Raw genomic sequence first — 22,449 nt, 5'->3', positions numbered from 1 at the left:
CCCGCAGCTAATTGTTTTGTGTTAAGCCCGCCACACATTCTGGAAATGCTATTGCAAAAATAAAAAAAACATTAAAAAATGTGGGATGAGGTGAAATCTAACTAGAAAAAGTTGCAATGTTGACACAAAGCTGCCATGCAGGCTGTTTTTTTTCTTCATTTTTCTTTTTTTTGCCATTGCTAAAAAAAAAAAGAAATAATCAATGTTATAATGAATTATTGACCTATTCAAGGCTCCAATTATTTCAAATATTTCACTTTAAAATGTTTTATGTGGAAAATATTGCACAAAATATTGTGTGGTTGCCATACAAAAACATCAACATTTTATTTGACAAAAGAGCATAAAAAAAAAGAAAATAATAGTTCAAACGTAAAATCGACAGATATATCTGAAGTTGATCTCGTAACTTAAGTGTTGAAAGTAAAAAAAACAAACATAAAAATGTATCACTTTATGAGTGGGGCACCTTTTGGATCCCAACTATATTTAATGGGATTTTATTGATCTTTTCACTGTGATTACTCAAAAATAATAATGAATTAAAATCAATGGTGTCTTGCATTATTCATCTTTTTAAGGCTCTAAGTACTTCACATCAAACATTGCTTTCTGAATGTTTTGGGCAGTGGGGGAAATACTGCATATTTCAGTTTTATTATAAAAAAACTAAGTTGTCTTTGACAGAAAAGGCATAAAACCTTTTTGTTTTTTTTTAACTTTATACCAACCTGAAATTGATATACTGTAGAGATTAACTGTAAGCGTTAAATAAAAATAAATAAATAATAATTTGACTTGTTTTTTACATTTTAATGACTTAGACCCTTTATGGTCCCTGGGAGCCCTAAAGGTAAAAAAAATGTATGTTATGGTTTGAAAATGAAAAATATCAAAATGGCCCCCGCATGCTTTAATTTTTCCGTGTTTGGCCCTCATTGGAAAAAGTTTGGACACCCCTGCTGTAGAGAGTGAACTCCACATACTATCAAAGTCAATCAATCAATCAAAGTTTACTTATATAGCCTTACACTGCAAAAAGTCAGTGTTCAAAAACAAGAAAAAAAAATACAAAAATGAGGGGTATTTTTTTGAACTAAGCAAAATTATCTGCCAATAGAACAAGAAAATTTGGCTTGTCAAGACTTTCCAAAACACGTAAAATTAGCTAACCTCAATGAACCCAAAAATACCTTAAAATAAGTATATTCTCACTAATAACAAGTGCACTTTTCTTGGTAGGAAAAAAAAGAGACCTTTTTAATCAATATTTTGAAAAATATTCTTAAATTAAGTAAATGCTAGTGCCATTTTCTTGACATAATGATATGTGCTCTGCATCATGATTTTTTCTTTTCATGCTTGAAGTAAGAAATGATTACTTTAAAAAAGTAGTTTTATACTTGTGAGTGTTGATGACACAGCTTTGCAACAGTTGATATTCTAGTTTCAAGCATGATTTACTCAATATAGGTCATCAAATCTCAGCAACAAGCTGTAATATCTTACTGAGATCATTTTGGACCAAAACACTTAAAACAAGTAAAACACTCTTAACATAAAATCTGCTTAGTGAGAAGAATCATCTTATCAGACAGAAAATAAGCAAATATCACCCTTATTTGACATACTTAATCTTACTTAGATTTCAGTTTTTGCAGTGTAAATCACGAGTGTCTCAAAGGGCTGCACAAGCCACGACAACATCCCCGGCTCAGATCCCACATAGGGAAATACTAAAGCAATGGTTTATAATAAACTATCAATCAACCTAAATAAAACAAAATATATCATTTTTCGAAATAGGAAAAATAACATTCAGTGTCTCATAAGAATTGATGATATGGAGATAGAAAGTGTGGAGAATGCATATATGTTTAAGAGTTCTTTCTTTATTCATAGTCATGTTTAAAGCAGCTACTGTTTTTCCATTTGTACTCTTTCTATTTTTTTATCTTATGTCCGCAAGTAAACTGTGTGCTTTACCTTGAAGACTCTGAATGTAGGAGTTGGAGTACTCCCTTTATATCTTATCTGTATTAGAACAATGAGGCTGTATTCCTTTCTGGACAGGGTGGGGGCTTTCTTCGTATTCAAGAAGTTGTCTCTTCCGTTTGAATGTTAGACCATCCCGAGATGACGGTATGACTGTATTGATGTGAAGTGAATTGAAGTCAATTATATTTATATAACGCTTTTCTCTAGTGACTCAAAGCGCTTTAACATTGTGAAACCCAATATCTAAGTAACATTTACACCAGTGTGGGTGGAACTGGGAGCAGGTGGGTGAAGTGTTTTGCCCAAGGACACAACGGCAGTGACTAGGATGGCGGAAGTGGGGATCGAACCTGGAACCCTCAAGTTGCTGGCACGGCCACTCTACCAACCGAGCTATACCGTTTGTTCTAACATGCCAGAGGCTGTTCACCTTGGAGACCTACTGCGGATATGGGTACAGCCTGGCGTGAGATTTACACCTTCTCCCCCGGATTTTCAAGGGTATTGATGTGGGCTGGTCTCCTAAAGCTTTAGTAACACTTGATAATATTCCTATTCTGTCTTGATGGTCCTTCTTACTCTGCATATATGTCATCTGAAAGAACTTGGGATTGACCAGTGACTTTAATTCCCTGGGAGGAAAGGCTGGTCAGATGCAACAAAAGGGTGTATTCAACAAAATTTTTGGGAATCTGATGACAAATTAAATTGGAAAACTGCACATAAAAATATACTCAAGACAAAGAAGGCAAAAATTATTGCTATGTTACATCAAATTAAAAACTCTGTAAATCAAAAGGCTCTTAACATGATATATAATTCTGTCCTCCTCCCATATCTCAATTACTGTGTTGAAATCTGGGATAACAATTACAAATCAAACATCAACTCTATGTTCTTACTTCAAAAGAAATCCATTAGAATTGTAAATTTAGGGATTATGATGACCATACCAATGCTCTGTTTATTAAATTAAAAACATTAAAACTGCACAATATTGTGGACCTCAACACTGCTATTGTGACGTATAAAGCTCAGAACCGCATGCTGCCTGGGTGTCTACAGGAGAGGTTCAAACCCAGGGAGAGTTCCTATGACCTCAGAGGTTTAGCTGTCTTTCAGAAAGCAAACATAACAAGCTTAAAAAGTAGATGTGTTTCTGTCAGGGGGGTTCATCTGTGGAACAGCTTGGATGATTCCTTAAAATGTTACAGTTCCATTCACACATTCCAAAAAAAACTTTTAAGACCAATGTATTAGAAAAATATATCACTCTTGAATCAACACAGTAGTTAATCCCATGATCAATGTTAATTACAAAACTAAATGTGGGATATAAATAATAATGGAAGTGTAAGTGTTTGTATATAGTATATTATTGGTACAAATATTTAACCAACCGTGTACAGGAATATTTCACATGTCTTTAACTGTGTATATATTTGAACAGTGTTTATGTTGTGTAAAGGACATTTCATATTTCTAGAAAACTCATCTTGTATTTGAGATTGTTTATAGGGTTAGGCGAAATAAGTGCTCAACTTCAGTCTAAACCTTCCAACCTTATTGAAAATAAGAAATTCTTCATCTCAGTATGTTAATAATGACTGAATTAATTAATTACATATTATAAAACTGTTGTATATACTAATTCATAGATGTTATTTTATTATATAAAAAGGTCAGTAAATGATTCTATATAATTGTAAACGCTTTGAAGTGGGAAAGGGGTAGGATTAAATAAGCTTTGCTTCTTCCTACTCTTTTTCGGGCATGATGTAAAATGAAATGATATGAAATTGTGTGATGTATTATGATGTAAGTGTGTTCATGTTCAAAATAAACTAAAGAAAGAAAGAAAGAAAAGAAAACCCTTTCGGTCTGTAACATTGTCGATTTATGCATGTACGACTGTTTGTTTATGTAAAACTTTATTTTGTTGACCACTGACCGAAGAAATAATAAACTAAACTAAACTACTATATGAATTGATCTTGGATGTGCTTTAGAGCAGGGCTGTAAAATTAATCAAATTTCAGTCATGATTTTGATATAGATAATAATCATCTAGCCCTACTTTAGAGTATTATGTATATTCAACAGTTCTCTTTACATTGTGCCTTTTTGCTGAATTATTCTCCATTTCTTATGGTTTTTTTTTGCGTAACTCGAAAAAGGCGAAGTAAACAAGCGTATTAAAGGGTCAAAATGAGTAAATGATGGCAGATCTGTAAATATGAGGGATGTACTCATTTTGAAAGATACTGGACTGCAGTGTTTTTCAACCAGTGTGCCGTGAGATACAGTCTGGTGTGCCGTGGGAGATTATCTAATTTCACGTATTTGGGTTAAAAATATTTTTTCCAAACCAGCAATTATAGTCTGCAAATTATGTGTTGTTTTTGAGTATCGGTGTTGTCTAGAGCTCGGCAGAGTAACCGTGTAATACTCTTCCATATCAGTAGGTGGCAGCCGGTAGCTAATTGCTTTGTAGATGTCGGAAACAGCGGGAGGCAGCATGAAGGTAAAAAGGTGTCTAATGCTTAAACCAAAAATAAACAAAAGGTAAGTGCCACTAAGAAAAGGCATTGAAGCTTAGGGAAGGCTATGCAGATCAAAACTAAAACTGAACTGGCTGCAAAGTAAACAAAGCAGAATGCTGGACGACAGCAAAGACTTACTGTGGAGCAATGACGGCGTCCACAATGTACATCCGAACATGACATGACAATCAACAATGTCCCCATAAAGAAGGATAAAAACAACTGAAATATTCTTGATTGCTAAAACAAAGTAGATGCGGGAAATATCGCTCAAAGGAAGACATGAAACTGCTAAAGGAAAATACCAAAAAAAAGAGAAAAAGCCACCGAAATAGGAGTGCAAGACAATAACTAAAACACTACACACAGGAAAACAGCAAACAACTCAAAATAAGTCACGGCGTGATGTGACAGGTGGTGACAGTACACCTACTTTGAGATAAGAGCTATATGGATGCATGGTTGGTTATAGTTTAAAGTCATATCCAACAATTGCGACAACGACTTTTTACTGTCAACTGAGTTTTGTTTTTTAATGATTTCTGCTGGTGGTGTGCCTCCGGATTTTTTCAACGCAAAAAATGTGCCTTGGCTCAAAAAAGGTTGAAAAACACTGCTGTACTGTATGCAAGTATAGAAGTACTGACTGTCCTCCATCAGGAAGATCCAGGCCCATGATGCGGTCGTGGGGGTTGAGCATGGCGGTGTAGACTGCAAAGTTGGCCGGGGAGCCAGAATAAGGCTGGACGTTGACCCCCCACTTTGCTGGGTCCAAATCAAAAGCATCCAAGGCTCGCTTTTGACAAAGGAGCTCAATTTGATCCACCACCTCTGCTCCGCCGTAGTACCTTTGTATTAGCAGATGCAACAGGATTAAACGCTGAACAACTCTTATTTCAAACCTTTTCAGTGGATTTACAGATGGGAGAGCAACATATGGCCCATCATTGTGATTGCACTTTAATTTAATTGATTAAAAAGGGGAGGAAAAAAACCAACAGAAGCAAAAGCGAAAGCCACTTTTGGCTTTAAAGCATTTAATAATTGTCGTTCAATGCATAAATTAAGAGGCCTCACGTGTTAGAAGCGATGAATGTGACAATAACGGTAATTGTGTCTAATATCCTGAATATTGGAGTACATCATTGCGATTGCTTACCTTTTCCCCGGGTATCCTTCGGAGTATTTGTTGTTGAGACAGGAGCCTTGAGCCTCCAGAGCAGCCCGACTGCAGAAATTCTAAAGTGAAACCAAAGGCATGTAGATGAGTTGTACATGTCAACAGAAATGGCAAAATTAAGTGTTTTAATGACAGAGGAAGCTGGACTCCATAATCATTACAGTCTTGACTCCAATGGACCAACACTAGGATTTCAACAACACTTCGGACCTTTTACAAGACAATACAATAAGAAAAAGGGCCTGATCGACTAAAGGTTTGCATGTATAGATGTCCTTATCGGCCGATAAATGCTTTAAAATGTAATATCGGAAATTATCTGTATCGGTTTCAAAAAGTAAAATGTATGACTTTTTAAACGCCGCTGTGTACACGTACGCATCGAGAAGTAAGAGTGCCAATAAACATTAAAGGCACTGCCTTTGCGTGCCGGCCCAATCACATAATATCTACGGCTTTTCACACACAAGTGAATACACTGCATACTTGGTCAACAGCCATACAGGTCACACTGATGGTAGCCGTATAAACAATTTTAACACTGTTACAAATATGCGCCACACTGTGAACCCACACCAAACGAGAATGACAAACACATTTCGGGAGAACATCCGCACCGTAACACAACATAAACACAACAGAACAAATACCCAGAACCCCTTGCAGCACTAACTCTCTTGGGACGCTACAATATACACCCCCCCTGCTACCCCCTAACCCCCCCCCCCCCCCCACCTCAACCTCCTCATGCTCTCTCAGGGAGAGCATGTCCCAAATTCCAAGCTGCTGTTTTGAGTCATATTAACAAAAATAATGCACTTCGTGACGTCAATAATGAATATGGCAGTGCCATGTTGGCATTTTTTTCCATAACTTGAGTTGATTTATTTTGGAAAACCTTGTTACATTGTTTAATGCATCCAGCGGGGCATCACAACAAAATTAGGCATAATAATGTGTTAATTCCACAACTGTATATATTGGTATTGGTTGATATCGGAATCGGTAATTAAGAGTTGGACAATATCGGATATTGGCAAAAAAGCCATTATCGGACATCTCTATTTGCATGTATTAAAACACCTGCAAAACTGATCTACTAAGGTCATGAACAGAGGACTTTGTCTCTTAAGTGAGCAAAATAAGGCGTGCGATCCATTTAGCATGTCTGTCTAGTTTAATATATGCTGATTCATAGTCATAGCAAAGACTATAAAAATGGGACCCATTACCTCCCTGCATGGCACTCAGCATCAAGGGTTGGAATTGGGGGTTGAATCACCCAAAAATCATTGCCGGGCGCGGCTACCGCTGCTGCTCACTGCTCCCCTCACCTCCCAGGGGGTGAACAAGGGGATGGGTCAAATGCAGAGGACACATTTCACCACACCTAGTGTTTGTGTGACAATCATTGGTACTTTGACTTTAACTTAATTCTCACAATAGGAGGTGCAAGGAGATGCAAATTTAAACATTCAGCGTGTGCAATGTGACTTATTTGGGCCGAAACTGACTGAAAAACATTTATATAGCACGTCTAAAATCTGCGTGCAAACTGGCACAGTTACACACGCGGCTGTGAAAAAAGTGCCCTGGGATAGGCTCCAGCTCACCCACTACCCTAATTAGGACAAACAATATACAAAATAGATGGATGCATTTAATTTTAAGATTGAGTAATTCACTAAAAAACACATTCCGCATAAGCACAAAGGGGGTTATTACTCCTTATTTTCGCACTGTTTGCTCTCTTGAAGCCGCATTCATTGGAAGCGTGCCACTGCCTATTATCTTTGTTTTTATATAAAAAAAAAAAAAAAACATTAGCAAGAATGCTTGTATAACCCTGCACAATAAATCAGTGCCACCACTAAAATAAATGAGCATGTAAATAAATAAAGACCTCTCTCAAACAGATTACAATGATAATCCTCGCAAAAGGCAGGATTTATAGGTGCGTCGGGTAGTTTGATACTGTGTTTGATTGATGTAGTGATCATGGTGCCATGGCTAAGTCTTGACTAATGAAGGGATGCCAGATGCCACAAAAAGTCAACTACTTGCTCTTGAAACTAGCAACTAGGACAAGAAATGAGCATACAGACAGTGGCAATCAAAACTAAGCATAATTATTATGTTCAGTTGTGCAAGTGTACCTATTATAGTGTCTATTTAATGCATATTTTCCACGTGTGTTGCAAACCCCCAACCGAGATTGCTTTTAAAGAGAGCCCGCCTTAAGACAGACACACTGAGCTCCTCAGGTTTGCGGGTGTGAAGTGGGGACAGGCAGAATAGAGATATCAACCTTATCTCGCTGCAGAGCGGTCTGGCTTTGTGTGGAGAGAGGCGGATGATATACTTCACTGAACAACTACTGTGCCGAAACGGAAGCCAGCAACAAGGAGGCGGGAAAGAGGCAGCATAACACCTTGTCTGCACTCAATAAGATTTCCTATTTCAGCCTTGGAATAAAAACAGAAAACTATCCAAAAGCAAACTGTGTGAGTGTTTTGCACAACACATTTGAAATGATTAACAATAACTGACCCAAAAAATGGTATTTATTAACAGTTATCTAATCCAGCATTGAGAACTTTGATCTGTTAGGTAATCATTGATAAAAGGTTACCTCAGAAGCAATAAGCTCCAAGCCGCGACACTGCCGGTCCTTCTCCTTCAGTAAGAGGTCCCACATCTCTGGGTCGTCCTGAGCCAGACTTTCTTGGCCAGTCCACGGCCGCTCGTCGTCAACGGTGCGGCTGGCGGCGTGGGACTGTTGTCCACGTACGCAGAAGCGAGCTGGGGTACGCTGACCCAGAGGCTAGAGAAAAGTAGAGAGATATAAAGTGTTTACAAATAAGCATGATTGAACAACAGCCCAGATTCTACCTATCTAATGCTTAATCTTAAAACCATTCGAAATGGTGCAAGAATGTGCATCTAATTAGAGGTTAAAAATACACACATACATACATACATATATATATATATATATATATATATATATATATATATATATATATATATATATATATATATATATATATATATATATATATATATATATATATACAGTACAGGCCAATAGTTTGGACACACCTCCTCATTCAAAGTGTTTTCTTTATTTTCATGACTATTTATTTACATTGTAGATTGTCACATCAAAACTATGAATGAACACATGTGGAGTTATGTACTTAACCAAAAAAAGGTGAAATAACTGAAAACATGTTTTATATTCTAGTTTCTTCAAAATAGCCACCCTTTGCTCTGATTACTGCTTTGCACACTCTTGGCATTCTCTCCATGAGCTTCAAGAGGTAGTCACCTGAAATGGTTTTCACTTCACAGGTGTGCTTCAAGGTCATGGAGAGAATGCCAAAAGTGTGCAAAGCAAGTAATCAGAGCTAAGGGTGGCTATTTTTGAAGAAACTAGAATATAAAACATGTGTTCAGTTATTTCACCTTTTTTTGTTAAGTACATAACTCCACATGTGTTCATTCATAGTTTTGATGTGACAATTTACAATGTAAGTAGTCATAAAAATAAAGAAAACCCATTGAACGAGGAGAAGGTGTGTCCAAACTTTTGGCCTGTACTGTATATAAAACACGTTTTGGTACAAATAGAGTTAATCATAGCAAGTATAGTATCAGTACATGGTCGATACTAAAATAATTAGATCAATATATTTTTTTGTATCATAAAATCGTTCTTACGTGTTGTTCTTATTGTTTAGAAACTCAGGAAATTAGAAAACCAAGAGTACTTTTTGCTTTTATGTGGTTGTTTGTGTTATAAAATGTGTGCACAATAAAATGGAATAAAAAAAATAAACATAATCAATAAAACATGATAAAATAATAAATAATTAATACAGTTGTGATCAAAAATGTAATTGTTCAATGACTGAACATTGTAGGTAAGTAATCCTGCACCCACAATTACTTTGTATCGGACACATACCCACGTTTGTAGTATTGCCCCAAACTAATGTAAAGTATGAAAGAACAGAAATGCAAGTGCTTATCATATTTTACAGAAGAGTCGATGCAACAATTCCTGCATGACAAAGGACTTGCAGAAGACTCTTTCGGACGAGTTCCCTTAATCCACATCCACTTGCAAGCATTTAGGGAATGATGGCAAGTAATGTTCCCACTATCCTCGTGAAAACACTTAAGCATGCTTAAAGCAATTTTTTTAGTGATCATGGACGGTGAGGCTATTCATTACCGAGCCCGTTTTTAACACAAGTATTTCTGTTTTGCAGGGGATTTGGTTTTATTTTAACTACGAAGGGAATAAGCGGTAGAAATGGATGGATGGATGGATGGATGGAATCCTTAAATTTCGCATTGAGTTTAAGATTTTAGTCCTGACATTAACTGCGTTACATGGTGGGGCCCCTCAGTACATCACTGATTTACTATGCCCCTACTCCTCAGGACGCAGCCTCCGGTCTTCAGGCCAGGGTCTTCTTAAGATCCCAGAAAACTTGTTTTAAAACCTGTGGAGACCTGGCATTCCAGGCTATATCTCCCAGACTCTGGAACAATTTGCATCAGTCCCTCCATGATCTTGACTGTGTTGAAACTTTTAAGAAACATTTGAAAACTTCTCTTTTTAGTAAAGCTTTTAGTTAATGCACTTTTTAACTATCATTTTTAATCCACTTTGAATCCTTTTCATGATGTTGCCCCTGTTGTTTTAAATTGAATTGTTGTTTTACTTCACCTATGTTCTGTACAGCGCTTTGTGGTTTTATCTGTGAAAAGCGCTTCATAAATAAAATGTACGTACTTACTTACTTACTTATAATGATTGTGAACAATAGGCAAAATTCCAAAAAAAGTGCAGTTCCCTTTAAAGGCCTACTGAAATGAAATTTTTTTATTTAAATGGGGATAGCAGATCTATTCTATGTGTCATACTTGATCATTTCGCGATATTGCCATATTTTTGCTGAAAGGATTTAGTATAGAACAACGACGATAAAGATTGCAACTTTTGGTATCTGATAAAAAAAAGGCTTGCACCTACCGGAAGTAGCGTGACGTAGTCAGTTGAACATATACGCAAAGTTCCCTATTGTTTACAATGATGGCCGCATGAAGTGAGAGAGATTCGGACCGAGAAAGCGACAATTTCCCCATTAATTTGAGCGAGGATGAAAGATTTGTGGATGAGTAAAGTGCAAGTGAAGGACTAGTGGGGAGTTGAAGCTATTCAGATAGGGAAGATGCTGTGAGAGCCGGGGGTGACCTGATATTCAGCTGGGAATGACTACAACAGTAAATAAACACAAGACATATATATACTCTATTAGCCACAACACAACCAGGCTTATATTTAATATGCCACAAATTAATCCTGCATAAAAACACCTGCGTGTTTGTTATGCTAGCTCCTAGCTCCTCTGCTAGCTCCTAGCTCCATAGAACACTCCAATACAATTCAAACACCTGATCAACACACACAATCACTCAGCCCAAAAGACCGTTTACCTAACCCAAGGTTCATAAAGCTTATATATTTTTAAAAAGTTACGTATGTGACGCGCACATACGGTCAAGTTATCGAATGTTTAGCAGCCAAGGCTGCATACTCACGGTACCTGATATTCAGCTGGGAATGACTACAACAGTAAATAAACACAAGACATATATATACTCTATTAGCCACAACACAACCAGGCTTATATTTAATATGCCACAAATTAATCCTGCATAATAACACCTGCGTGTTTGTTATGCTAGCTCCTAGCTCCTCTGCTAGCTCCTAGCTCCATAGAACACGCCAATACAATTCAAACACCTGATCAACACACACAATCACTCAGCCCAAAAGACCGTTCACCTGACCCAAGGTTCATAAAGCTTATATATTTTTAAAAAGTTACGTACGTGACGCGCACGTACGGTACGGTACGTGTTATGCTAGCTCCTAGCTCCTCTGCTAGCTCCTAGCTCCATAGAACACGCCAATACAATTCAAACACATGGTCAACACACACAATCACTCAGCCCAAAAGACCGTTCACCTAACCCAAGGTTCATAAAGCTTATATATTTTTAAAAAGTTACGTACATACGCAAAAAAAAGCCAAAGCTGCATACTCACAGTAGCACGTCTGCGTCTTTGTCATCCAAATCAAAGTAATCCTGGTAAGAGTCTGTGTTGTCCCAGTTCTCTACAGGCGTCTGTGTATCCAAGTCAAAAGTCCTCCTGGTTAGAGTCTCTGTTATCCGAGTTCTTCCATCTTGACTGCATCTTTCGGGAATGTAAACAAAGAAGCGCCGGCTGTGTACTGTTGTGGCTGACTACGTTCGAAAAATACGTCCATTTCGCACCGACAACTTTCTTCTTTGCTTGCTCAGCTTCCTTCTTCATAATGCAATGAACATGATTGAAACAGATTCACGAACACAGATGTCCAGAATACTGTGGAATTATGAAATGAAAACAGAGCTTTTTCGTATTGGCTTCAATGTGGAAGGCATACCCGTGTTCGCCGGTTTACGTCACGCGCATACGTCATCCTCAGAGGCGTTTCGAACCGGAAGTTTAGCGGCAAATTTAAAATGTCACTTTATAAGTTAACCCGGCCGTATTGGCATGTGTTATAATGTTAAGATTTCATCATTGATATATAAACTATCAGACTGCGTGGTCGGTAGTAGTGGGTTTCAGTAGGCCTTTAACGTTCGAACTAGAGCTTAAACCTCAAAATCCATAGGGTGAAAATAAAAGTATTTTGGTGCAGGGTTGTGTGCATGGAAGAGTGAAAAGTAACTGTTGAAGATAAACCCATAAACAAAGCATCATGAGGTCACCAAATGTCAACCAAAGTATTACAAAACAGTGTGTTGGTTACATACATATTGTAATACGATACTCCAATACATGACTTCAGTAAAGTGGTCATATTGCATATAGCTTAATGGAATTGTGTGCTTGTATGTGACTTATCAGCATGGTTGTTCATTATGCAACAATCAGCACTTCTACAAAAAGACTTTTACAGCCTCAATGTACCCAAGGAGGGCACGAGAAAACGGATTCAGCATTTTCAGCTTATCTAATCTGGATGTGGCCTGCAGAGTCCCTCTGCTACTGTGACATTGAAGCATTCTATATGGACCTCCTGAATTATGTAGGAAGCCTTTATGAAGAGTTTTCTGTTCCACTCTGACTAAAATGTGCTATACAGTAATAGGCATGTTTGGATTTGTTTGTTGTTGGACGAACACAATGAAAACTCCTTTTAAATGAACTCCAAGATAGTAAACTAGTGCCACCAATGCCATCGGGGAGGCAGTAGCTTTAACCCTTTGACATATCTATTGTTAAACATTTGTTAAACATTTTACTTGAATCAATTTAAATAATGAAATTAAACATTTAAGTAAAATTGACATATTCTAGTTTCTTCAAAATAGCCACCCTTTGCTCTGATTACTGCTTTGCACACTCCTGGCATTCTCTCGATGAGCTTCAAGAGGTTAGGGAAATGGTTTTCACGTCACAGGTGTGCTTGAAGCTCATAAAGAGAATGCCAAGAGTGTGCAAAGCAGTAATCAGAGCAAAGGGTGGCTATTTTGAAGAAACTAGAATATAAAACATGTTTTCAGTTATTTCACCTTTTTTTGTTAAGTACATAACTCCACATGTGTTCATTCATAGTTTTGATGTGACAATCTACAATGTACCGGTAAATAGCAGGGCTGCGAATCTTTGGGTGTCCCACGATTCGATTTAATATCGATTCTTGGGGTCACGATTCGATTCAAAATCAATTTTTTCCGATTCAACGCGATTCCCGATTAAAAAACGATATTTTCCCGATTCAACAGGATTCTCTATTCATTCAATACATAGGATTTCAGCAGGATCTACCCCAGTCTGCTGACATGCAAGCAGAGTAGTAGATTTTTGTAAAAAGCTTTTATAATTGTAAAGGACAATGTTTTATCAACTGATTGAAATAAGGTAAATTTGTTTTAACTATTAAATGAACCAAAAATATGACTTATTTTATCTTTGTGAAAATATTGGACACAGTGTGTTGTCACGCTTATGAGATGCGAGGCAAGTGTAAGCCACTGTGACACTATTGTTCATTCTATTTGTTTTTATAAATGTCTAATGATAATGTCAATGAGGGATTTTTAATCACTGCTATGTTGAAATTGTAACTAATATTGATACTGTTGTTGATAATATTCATTTTTGTTTCACTACTTTTGGTTTGTTCTGTGTCGTGTTTGTGTCTCCTCTCAATTGCTCGGTTTATTGCAGTTCTGAGTGTTGCTGGGTCGGGTTTGGTTTTGGAATTGGATTGCATTGTTATGGTATTGCTGTGTATTGTTTTGTTGGATTGATCAATTTAAAAAAATAAATAAATATGAAAAAATAAATAAATTAAAAAATCGATTTTGAAAAAATGAGAATCGATTCTGAATGGCACAACGTGAGAATCGCGATTCGAATTCAAATTGATTTTTTCCCACACCCCTAGTAAATAGTCATGAAAATAAAGAAAACACATTGAATGAGAGGGTGTGTCCAAACTTTTGGCCCGTACTGTAGATTGCAGTCCGGTGGGGAATACTGCCCCCCTATCCTGGACTAGTCCCCAGCTGCTTCAAAGTCAGCTATGTGAACCAATAATAGCCCGTTGTAGACAAGATGGTATAGAAACCTAAAAGGGGCAAGGACAGTCATAATTCATTATCAGTTTGGTTGGAGAGGAAAATGGTGATACGCAAAGGGAGGCGACTGTTTTCTGACCTAGCTCTCTGGCACCTGTTGTACAGAAGGTAGAAAAAGAGGGAGGGACCACACCCTCCTAACTCTGTCAGGATTCTGGAGGTTGAGCTGAGAAGTCACATGGGCCATTAAGTCTTGACAGAAACTGTCCTTTGCTGTCTGTGGAGGGATGTAGGGCACAGGAAGCAACACCATCATTCCCACGGCCAAGTAGCACCCATGTGGTGTTTTTATTAGCTTTTTTTATTTGTTATGCTGTCATCAAATTTGCTTCCAATGGGGACAAAGCTACTTTAAACCAACACACAGGTCAGTCCCACCTCATTTCACCCCCATTCAGATGGTTTCAGGAGAATAATGAATAAGTGCAGGATAAACTCCTCCAACAGAGCGCGAGTGCCAAGACACGAGCACCAAATGTGTCACCCTTGGACTAATTTTAGGCGACAGATTACTCTTGTCAATTCAAGGTGAAATTCGAAAGAAAACTTGAAAAAGGGGAAGGCAGCATCACCAACCAAGGACAATAAACCCCCTTTGTAACCAAGCACTTTGGCTCAGTTTAAAAAATTAAAGTACCAATGATTGTCACACACACACTAGGTGTGGCAAAATTATTCTCTGCATTTGACCCATCACCCTTGATCACCCCCTGGGAGGTGAGGGGAGCAGTGAGCAGCAGCGGTGGCCGCGCTCGGGTATAATTTGTTGGTGATTTAACCCCCAATTCCAACCCAATTGGCAGGGGTCCCATTTTTATAGTCTTTGGTATGACTCAGCCAGGGTTTGAACTCACAACCTACCGATCTCAGGGCGGACACTCTGACTACTAGGCCGCTGAGAAGGTAAAGCATATGTTTTCGATTTGATCCATCACCCTTGATCACCCCCTGGGAGGTGAGGGGAGCAGTGAGCAGCAGCGGTGGCCGCGCTCGGGTATAATTTGTTGGTGATTTAACCCCCAATTCCAACCCAATTGGCAGGGGTCCCATTTTTATAGTCTTTGGTATGACTCAGCCAGGGTTTGAACTCACAACCTACCGATCTCAGGGCGGACACTCTGACTACTAGGCCGCTGAGAAGGTAAAGCATATGTTTTCGATTTGATCCATCACCCTTGATCACCCCCTGGGAGGTGAGGGGAGCAGTGAGCAGCAGCGGTGGCCGCGCTCGGGTATAATTTGTTGGTGATTTAACCCCCAATTCCAACCCAATTGGCAGAAGTCCCATTTTTATAGTCTTTGGTATGACTCAGCCAGGGTTTGAACTCACAATCTACCGATCTCAGGGCGGACACTCTGACTACTAGGCCGCTGAGAAGGTAAAGCATATGTTTTCGATTTGATCCATCACCCTTGATCACCCCCTGGGAGGTGAGGGGAGCAGTGAGCAGCAGCGGTGGCCGCGCCCGGAAAATCATTTTTGGTGATTTAACCCCCAATTCCAACCCTTAAGGCTGAGTGCCAAGCAGGGAGGTAACGGGTCCCATTTTTATAGTCTTTGGTATGACTCGGCCGGGGTTTGAACTCTGACCACTAGGCCACTGAGTAGGTAAAGCATATGTTGGTCAAATGAGAAAACCTGTACATAAAAAAAAACAATGAGTCTTGTTTCTATTCATAATTATATTATGATTTATTGAAATACTGTGTTTTTCGTTGATAGGGTTTTGAAGAACACTTCAAAATAAATAAATTTAATTCAGAGTTATTGAAACATTTCTACTTCTTAAAACTTTCTGCGAAAGATGCAGCAAATTCATGTATTTTTGACCGCAAGGGAATTTTTTTGTCATTATGAACAAATCAACTTTTCTTTAACTTTACCACTTGGTGGAAATATGACTTAAAACACTTTGCTACCTTTGTTGCAAAAAAAATAAATAAATAATTGCAACATAACTTCATCCCTCTCTGTATCATTTTTGCCCATTCCCTGAAGCTTCTCTCGGGGCGAGTCAATTTTACAGATGACTGGCGTCCATCAGCGGTCATAGCCAGCAATCAGCCAGGTAAAACAAGAAAAAAAAAAAGAGATTATAGAGAAGGAAAACCCGCTATGTAAGTCTGTAGAAGAGAAGGAGCAACATCCGTCAGTCTGACACACTTTCCTTTGCACTGTCACCAACTAATAGGAAGGCTGTCCATTACAAATTGCCCGTGTGATTCAGTGGGGATGACACTCTGCACTGGGAACAAAGCCGGATGGGGTTGAAGAGGCATGAAGAGATGGGAAGGCGACGACACTGAATGTAGGTCAGAAGTTTTGTCAGGGTGACAATCAGGACTTAAATGACGCCAACAAAGCCAATCTCCACTTGGCTGTGTGCTGCCATGGCATGCAGCTTCTAGTACGCTACATTGGCCACACTTTGAATTAAGCTGTGGACTGTTTTACATGCCGGTCATACGGATGTCCCAGAGTTGACAGAGAACTTGGTGAAACACTGTACTTACAGTAAGATTGCATTTATTTATGGCATTACATAAAGTACATTCTAGACCAGTGGTTCTTAACCTTGTTGGCGGTACCGAGCCCCGCCAGTTTCATATGCGCATTCACCGAACCCTTCTTTAGTCAATCAATCAATCAATCAATCAATGTTTATTTATACAGCCCTAAATCACAAGTGTCTCAAAGGGCTGCACAAGCCACAACGACATCCTCGGTACAGAGCCCACATACGGGCAAAATGAAATGAAAATAGTGAAAAATAAAATGTTTTTTTTCAAACTCAAGACAAAGTTATATGTTTTTGGTAACGCATTAGTATGGGGACCTTATTCTAAGTAACAAAGACTTAATTTAGAGTTTTTAGGACACTAGGGGAACATATTCTAAGTAACAAAGACTTAATTTAGAGTTACTTGGTTAGGGTTAGAGGGTTAGGGTTCTAATAAGGCCATGCCGAATAAGGCATTAATAAGTACTTAATAATGACTAGTTAAGAGCCAATATGTTACTAATTTGCATGTTAATAAGCAACTAATTAATGGTGAATATGTTCCCCATACTAAAGTGTTACCATGTTTTATTACTGGTGCACAAAATGAACCGTGCATGAACATCACCTTGTTCAAACAACAAAACCAACACAGTGCATAAACTCACAACAAATTACACACCTGCAAATCAGTGTGACTTCTGCTGTTGCCGTATCCGTAATACGCCGATAAGGAGAAGTTTTTATTTACATGATGAGTCGGGTGTGTCTTGACCTCCGCCGAACCCCTGAGCCCGACTCACCGAACCCCTAGGGTTCGATCGAACCCAGGTTAAGAACCATTGTTCTAGACGATGGTCTGATTGCTGTGCCTCGGACTTCTTCTTCTTCTTCGTTTGGATAAAGATGTTGATTAGAAGTCTAAGCACTATATAGCTAACCTGACTCTCGCCAGATCCTTGTAGTTCGCTGAGCTCCACACAAGGATCTGGGAATTCTCAATGGGAGATGTATTTCAGAAGGCGGGGCCTTGTAAAAAAAATCATTGTATGTGATTGGATAAACCACTTGTCCGTTATCTTGAATGACGTGCTACTTCAACCATTCACATCGAAATCAACCTGTGACGCTGATGAGAGCGACGCTGGGAAATCCAAAACAGAAAAGCCGACATATTGCATAACGACAGAGCGAAAAGTTAGAGAACTTTTACTGAAACAACGCAGCAATGTCAGTAGATTGATAGATTCGACAAAACAGTTGCAATAGCAGAATCAATGTCAGCACACGACTCAAACAGTCACTTCGGCGCTACGTCACATCGGTGAAATCCCGCCCGGCGATCCTGATTGGTTCATTATTTTTTGCTATCTTGAAGGAGTTTGCACTGCCCTCGATCCCAGATCCTTGTGTGGAGCTCAGCGAACTACAAGGATCTGGCGAGAGTCAGGTTACTATTAGGGATGATGTTTGATAAGAAATTATCGAGTTCGAGCCTATTATCGAATCCTCTTATCGAACCGATTCCTTATCGATTCTCTTATCGAGTCCAGATAGATTGTTGTATATGGAAAAAAACACAATATTTGGTTTAACAAATCACTTCACATTCTCTACTGCTCGCTACTATAGTATTACCATATCTGAGTTATTGTGCATAAATGTGGGGAAATAACTACAAATGTGCGCTACATTCGTTAACCGTGTAACAAAAAAAATTAATTAGACTGATACATAATGTTGGATAAAGAGAACATACAAACACTTTATTTATTGAGTCAAAAATATTAAAGTTCGATGAGTTGGTAAAATTGCAAACAGCTAAAATGATGTGGAATTAAATGATGGAATGGATTAAGTAAAGAAGTTAAACATTGTACTGATATGATCTAGTTCAAGAGGTTGTTCAAATGATTAGTGCTTACAAAGTACAAAGAAGAAGAATTATGAGAAATACTTTGAACCTTATTGAAAATAAGATATTCTTCATCTCAGTATATTAATGACTGAATTAATTAATTACATATTACAAAACTGTTGTATATACTAATTCACAGATATTTTATTATAAAAAGGTCAGTAAATGATGTATATATTTGTATGAAGTGGGAAAGGGGTAGGATTAAATAAGCTTTACTTCTTCCTACTCCTGTAAAGTGAAATGATATGAAACTGATGTATTAAGATGTGGTCGGATCATGTTTTGTTTAGTTATGTTCTGTTAGTTTTGGACTTCCTTAGTTGTTTTGTGCACTTCGGGGGTTTGTTTTAGTCACCATGGTTACTTATGATTTTCACCTGCCTTGTATGCGCACCTGTTGCTCATCAGAGACTCTATTTAAGCCTGCCTTTTCCGGTCACTCGTCGTGGCTTCATTGTTTGCATTTGCAACAGTTACGTTGGAATTCTGCTTTTCCAGCTCATGATTCCTGTGCTAAAGTTACCTTAACTTCTAGTATTCCTGTGCTAAGTAAGTTTTTGCTTTAGCTTCTCGTGCGAACGGCACACCTTCCTTTTGTTTCGTTCCTGTCTGTTGTAATGTGTATGATTTATGAGAAATAAATCATCTCCTACCTGCACGCTTTCGTCCAGAGCCGTCAGTTTTGCGTCCCGGGAACTAACCGCAGCACGCTGCACCTCACCGTGACAAATGACTGAGCTACGTGACGTCATTTCTCGTGATGTCACACGGGGCATTTCTTGTCGGGACGGGAGTCGTTCCCAGGGATTCGAATAAAGAAAAAAACTCTTTTTCTTTACTATAGTGGTCTCGATAACGGGTACCGGTTCTCAAAAAGGGATTCGAGTCCGAGGACTCGGTTCTTTTGTTATCGAACAACCGGGAAAACCGGTTTCGAGCAACATCCCTAGTTACTATACAGCTGGGCAAGTGTTCAACCAAGCTCTCGTCCACAGCTGCCAGACCACGATTCCCGTTAGGATGGTGGTATATGGGACAGGATGTGATGATGTGGTCTGCAGTCTGCTCCTCTGCACCACACTCACATGACGCAGATGAAACCATACCCCATTTGCACATAGTTGAGCGGCAGAGGCCGACACCAGTACAAAGGCGATTAAGCCTGACCCAAGCAGGCCTGGGAAAGCATATTCCTGGTGGTGATGTAATGGCCTCAGGGATGTAATCATGGAGTCTGGAAGAGTTTTCCCGCCGTTCCATGTTCCATTTGTAGTCCGCCCAGTTTGCTACACTGTCGTTTGACTGGTTAAAGTAGGGCTGGGCGATACATGGAATATACTCGATAAATCGCGGGTTTATCAATGTAGAAAAAGACTATTTCGTGAGTATTCGAGTATACGTTCTCACGCAGCTGCTTTTAGCTGCGGGCATTACACTACAGGCTTTTCTCACTCTTTCTTGTCTCTCCTTCTCACAGAGTGATAAATCAAGCGCACCTTGTTACATACGTCATATACTGCCGCACGCGCAACGTCATACGCCCTCGCCGAGCAGAGAGGTAGCGGCATGGGTAAAGTTAGCGGCGGCAGGTGGTGCAAGCGGAGCGGTGTGAGTGGTAATACGAGAGAGAAGGTGTGAATCTGGTAACAAATGAAGGAAGATTTAATTCCCAAGAAAATCAGCACAGGGTCCATCGTCTGGCGGTGGTTTTGCTTCAAGCGGGAAGATGTCGAACAGACAACCGTAATATGTCAAGTATGCAGCAAAAGCGTTGCTACAAAAAGTAGCAGCACTACTAATTTGTAGCATCATTTGAAAGTCACCCGTGAGAGAATACGGAGTGCTTGAAACTCTGCATGTCAACATCTCCGGCCGGTGCCACACCAACAAAATGCCGAAGCAACCAGCACTGACCCAATTGAGCCTGACGTCTTCCATTTCCAGATCAACACCGTATGAAAAAAATTGTCAACAGAAGGAGATAACGTCCGCAGTAACCTACCACATAGCGAAGGACATACATAATTTGATTTCCTATTATGCAGCTAATTTTTATTTTAGTTATTGAAATATCTTGTGTGACATCATGCACAAAAGTGCACTGTATTTCTTTTAAAATATTGTAGTGGCGTTCTGTACAAAAAGTGCACTTTAATTTAGTGTTGTTTTGATTTGTCATCTTAGTGACATCATGCACAAAAGTGCACTAATAGCTTGTTTTAAAATGTTTTTTTTGCACTTTCTGTTTTGGAAATGACATGAATGTTTGTGCCACTGCTTAATAACTGTTTAATAAATACAGTTTTGGTAAATTGACTTAGTTGTGATTTCCCTCTCTGCATGAAAGTTTAAAATGAGCATATATTAATGCAGTATGAACAAGAATGTTTCAATGTAGACACATAGAATCATCATACTAGTGTGTTTATATGCATCAAGTGTTCATTCAAGGCTAAGGCAAAATATCGAGATATATATTGTGTATCGTGACAAGTAAGGCTGCAGCTAACGATTATTTTTCTATCGATTAATCTATAGATTATTTTTTTCGATTAATCGGTTAATCTATAGATTATTTTTTCGATTCATCTATAGATTATTTTTCCTTTTACCGATTATTTTTCATTTTATTTTATTTAAAATGAAGATGAAAAAATAAAAGTAGGCCAGTTTTTTCAAAAGGCATGGCTTTTATTTACAAAAAAAAAAGTATGGCCACTCAGTCAACATTGACAACAACATGATAAAATATTCTGTAACAATGTAAACATTTAAAACTTTTAACATTTAACAAAATTAAAAGTAGCTTATTTGCTTTTTAATGTGCAAATATAAAAGTAAACATCCAGTGCAAATCTTAATATTCTGCAATAGTATAATCATTTCAAAAGTAAAAGTATTGCTTATTTTGCTTTAAAATGTGCAAAAATAAAGATAAACATCCAATACAAAAAAGTGCAAAACGAAATATTCTGTAACAACAGTGTAAACATTTCAACAAAAGCGAAAGTATTGCTTATTTGCTAAAATGTGCAAAAATAAAGATAAACATCCAATACAAAAAAGTGCCAATCTAAATATTCTGGAGCACTGTAAACATTAAGTATTGCTTTTAAAATGTGCAAAATAAACATCCAGTCCAACAAAGTACACAATAACCAATTCTACTCATTCCAGTGAGTGACTAGCAGTTGTAATGAAGAAAGGTTAGCATGTCTACTTGCTTTGCTTCTTTTCTTGTTTACAATATTCCCAGCAGCTGAAAATAGGCGCTCAGAAGGGGTCGATGTGGCTTGAACTGAGAGCTAATTAGCCTTCACCTCAAGCCAGGACTGCGAGCTAGCTGAGCTGCAGTTTAAGTTTCTAGAAGGTCAATGGGCTCATAGTGATGTTACGAGTAGTTGACTGGGAGGTGTTTATTATCATTTGGGGAGAGTCCGCTGCCTGATGCTCACCTGCTAAACACCTATCTGCGCGACGCTGAAGCGCTGACTACATGCGCTATGAATACGCACTGCTGATTGGCTGATAATGCTTCGTGTGTACCAATCAGATGGTTGTGTGGGTGGGACAATGCTGCGTGTGTAC

The 22,449-nt window shown here is 38.5% G+C and overlaps 1 protein-coding gene across 1 annotated transcript in view; it reads right to left on the bottom strand.

Annotated features, from left to right (window-relative positions):
• shmt2 (serine hydroxymethyltransferase 2 (mitochondrial)) overlaps positions 1-22,449 on the bottom strand; it is a 77,129-nt gene that overhangs the window by 32,781 nt on the left and 21,899 nt on the right. Inside the window, exons 2-4 of the mRNA XM_062038126.1 lie at positions 8,354-8,545; positions 5,701-5,780; positions 5,189-5,389 (exon numbers count right to left, since the gene is read on the bottom strand). Coding sequence (XP_061894110.1) covers positions 5,189-5,389; positions 5,701-5,780; positions 8,354-8,545 — 473 coding nt within the window. The remainder of the gene's footprint in view (positions 1-5,188; positions 5,390-5,700; positions 5,781-8,353; positions 8,546-22,449) is intronic.

This window comes from Entelurus aequoreus, linkage group LG26 (genome assembly GCF_033978785.1).
Source record: "Entelurus aequoreus isolate RoL-2023_Sb linkage group LG26, RoL_Eaeq_v1.1, whole genome shotgun sequence".
Taxonomy (NCBI): domain Eukaryota; kingdom Metazoa; phylum Chordata; class Actinopteri; order Syngnathiformes; family Syngnathidae; genus Entelurus; species Entelurus aequoreus.
The sequence above is the reverse complement of the archived record's forward strand: the minus strand, read 5'-3'. Positions and strand labels throughout refer to the sequence as shown.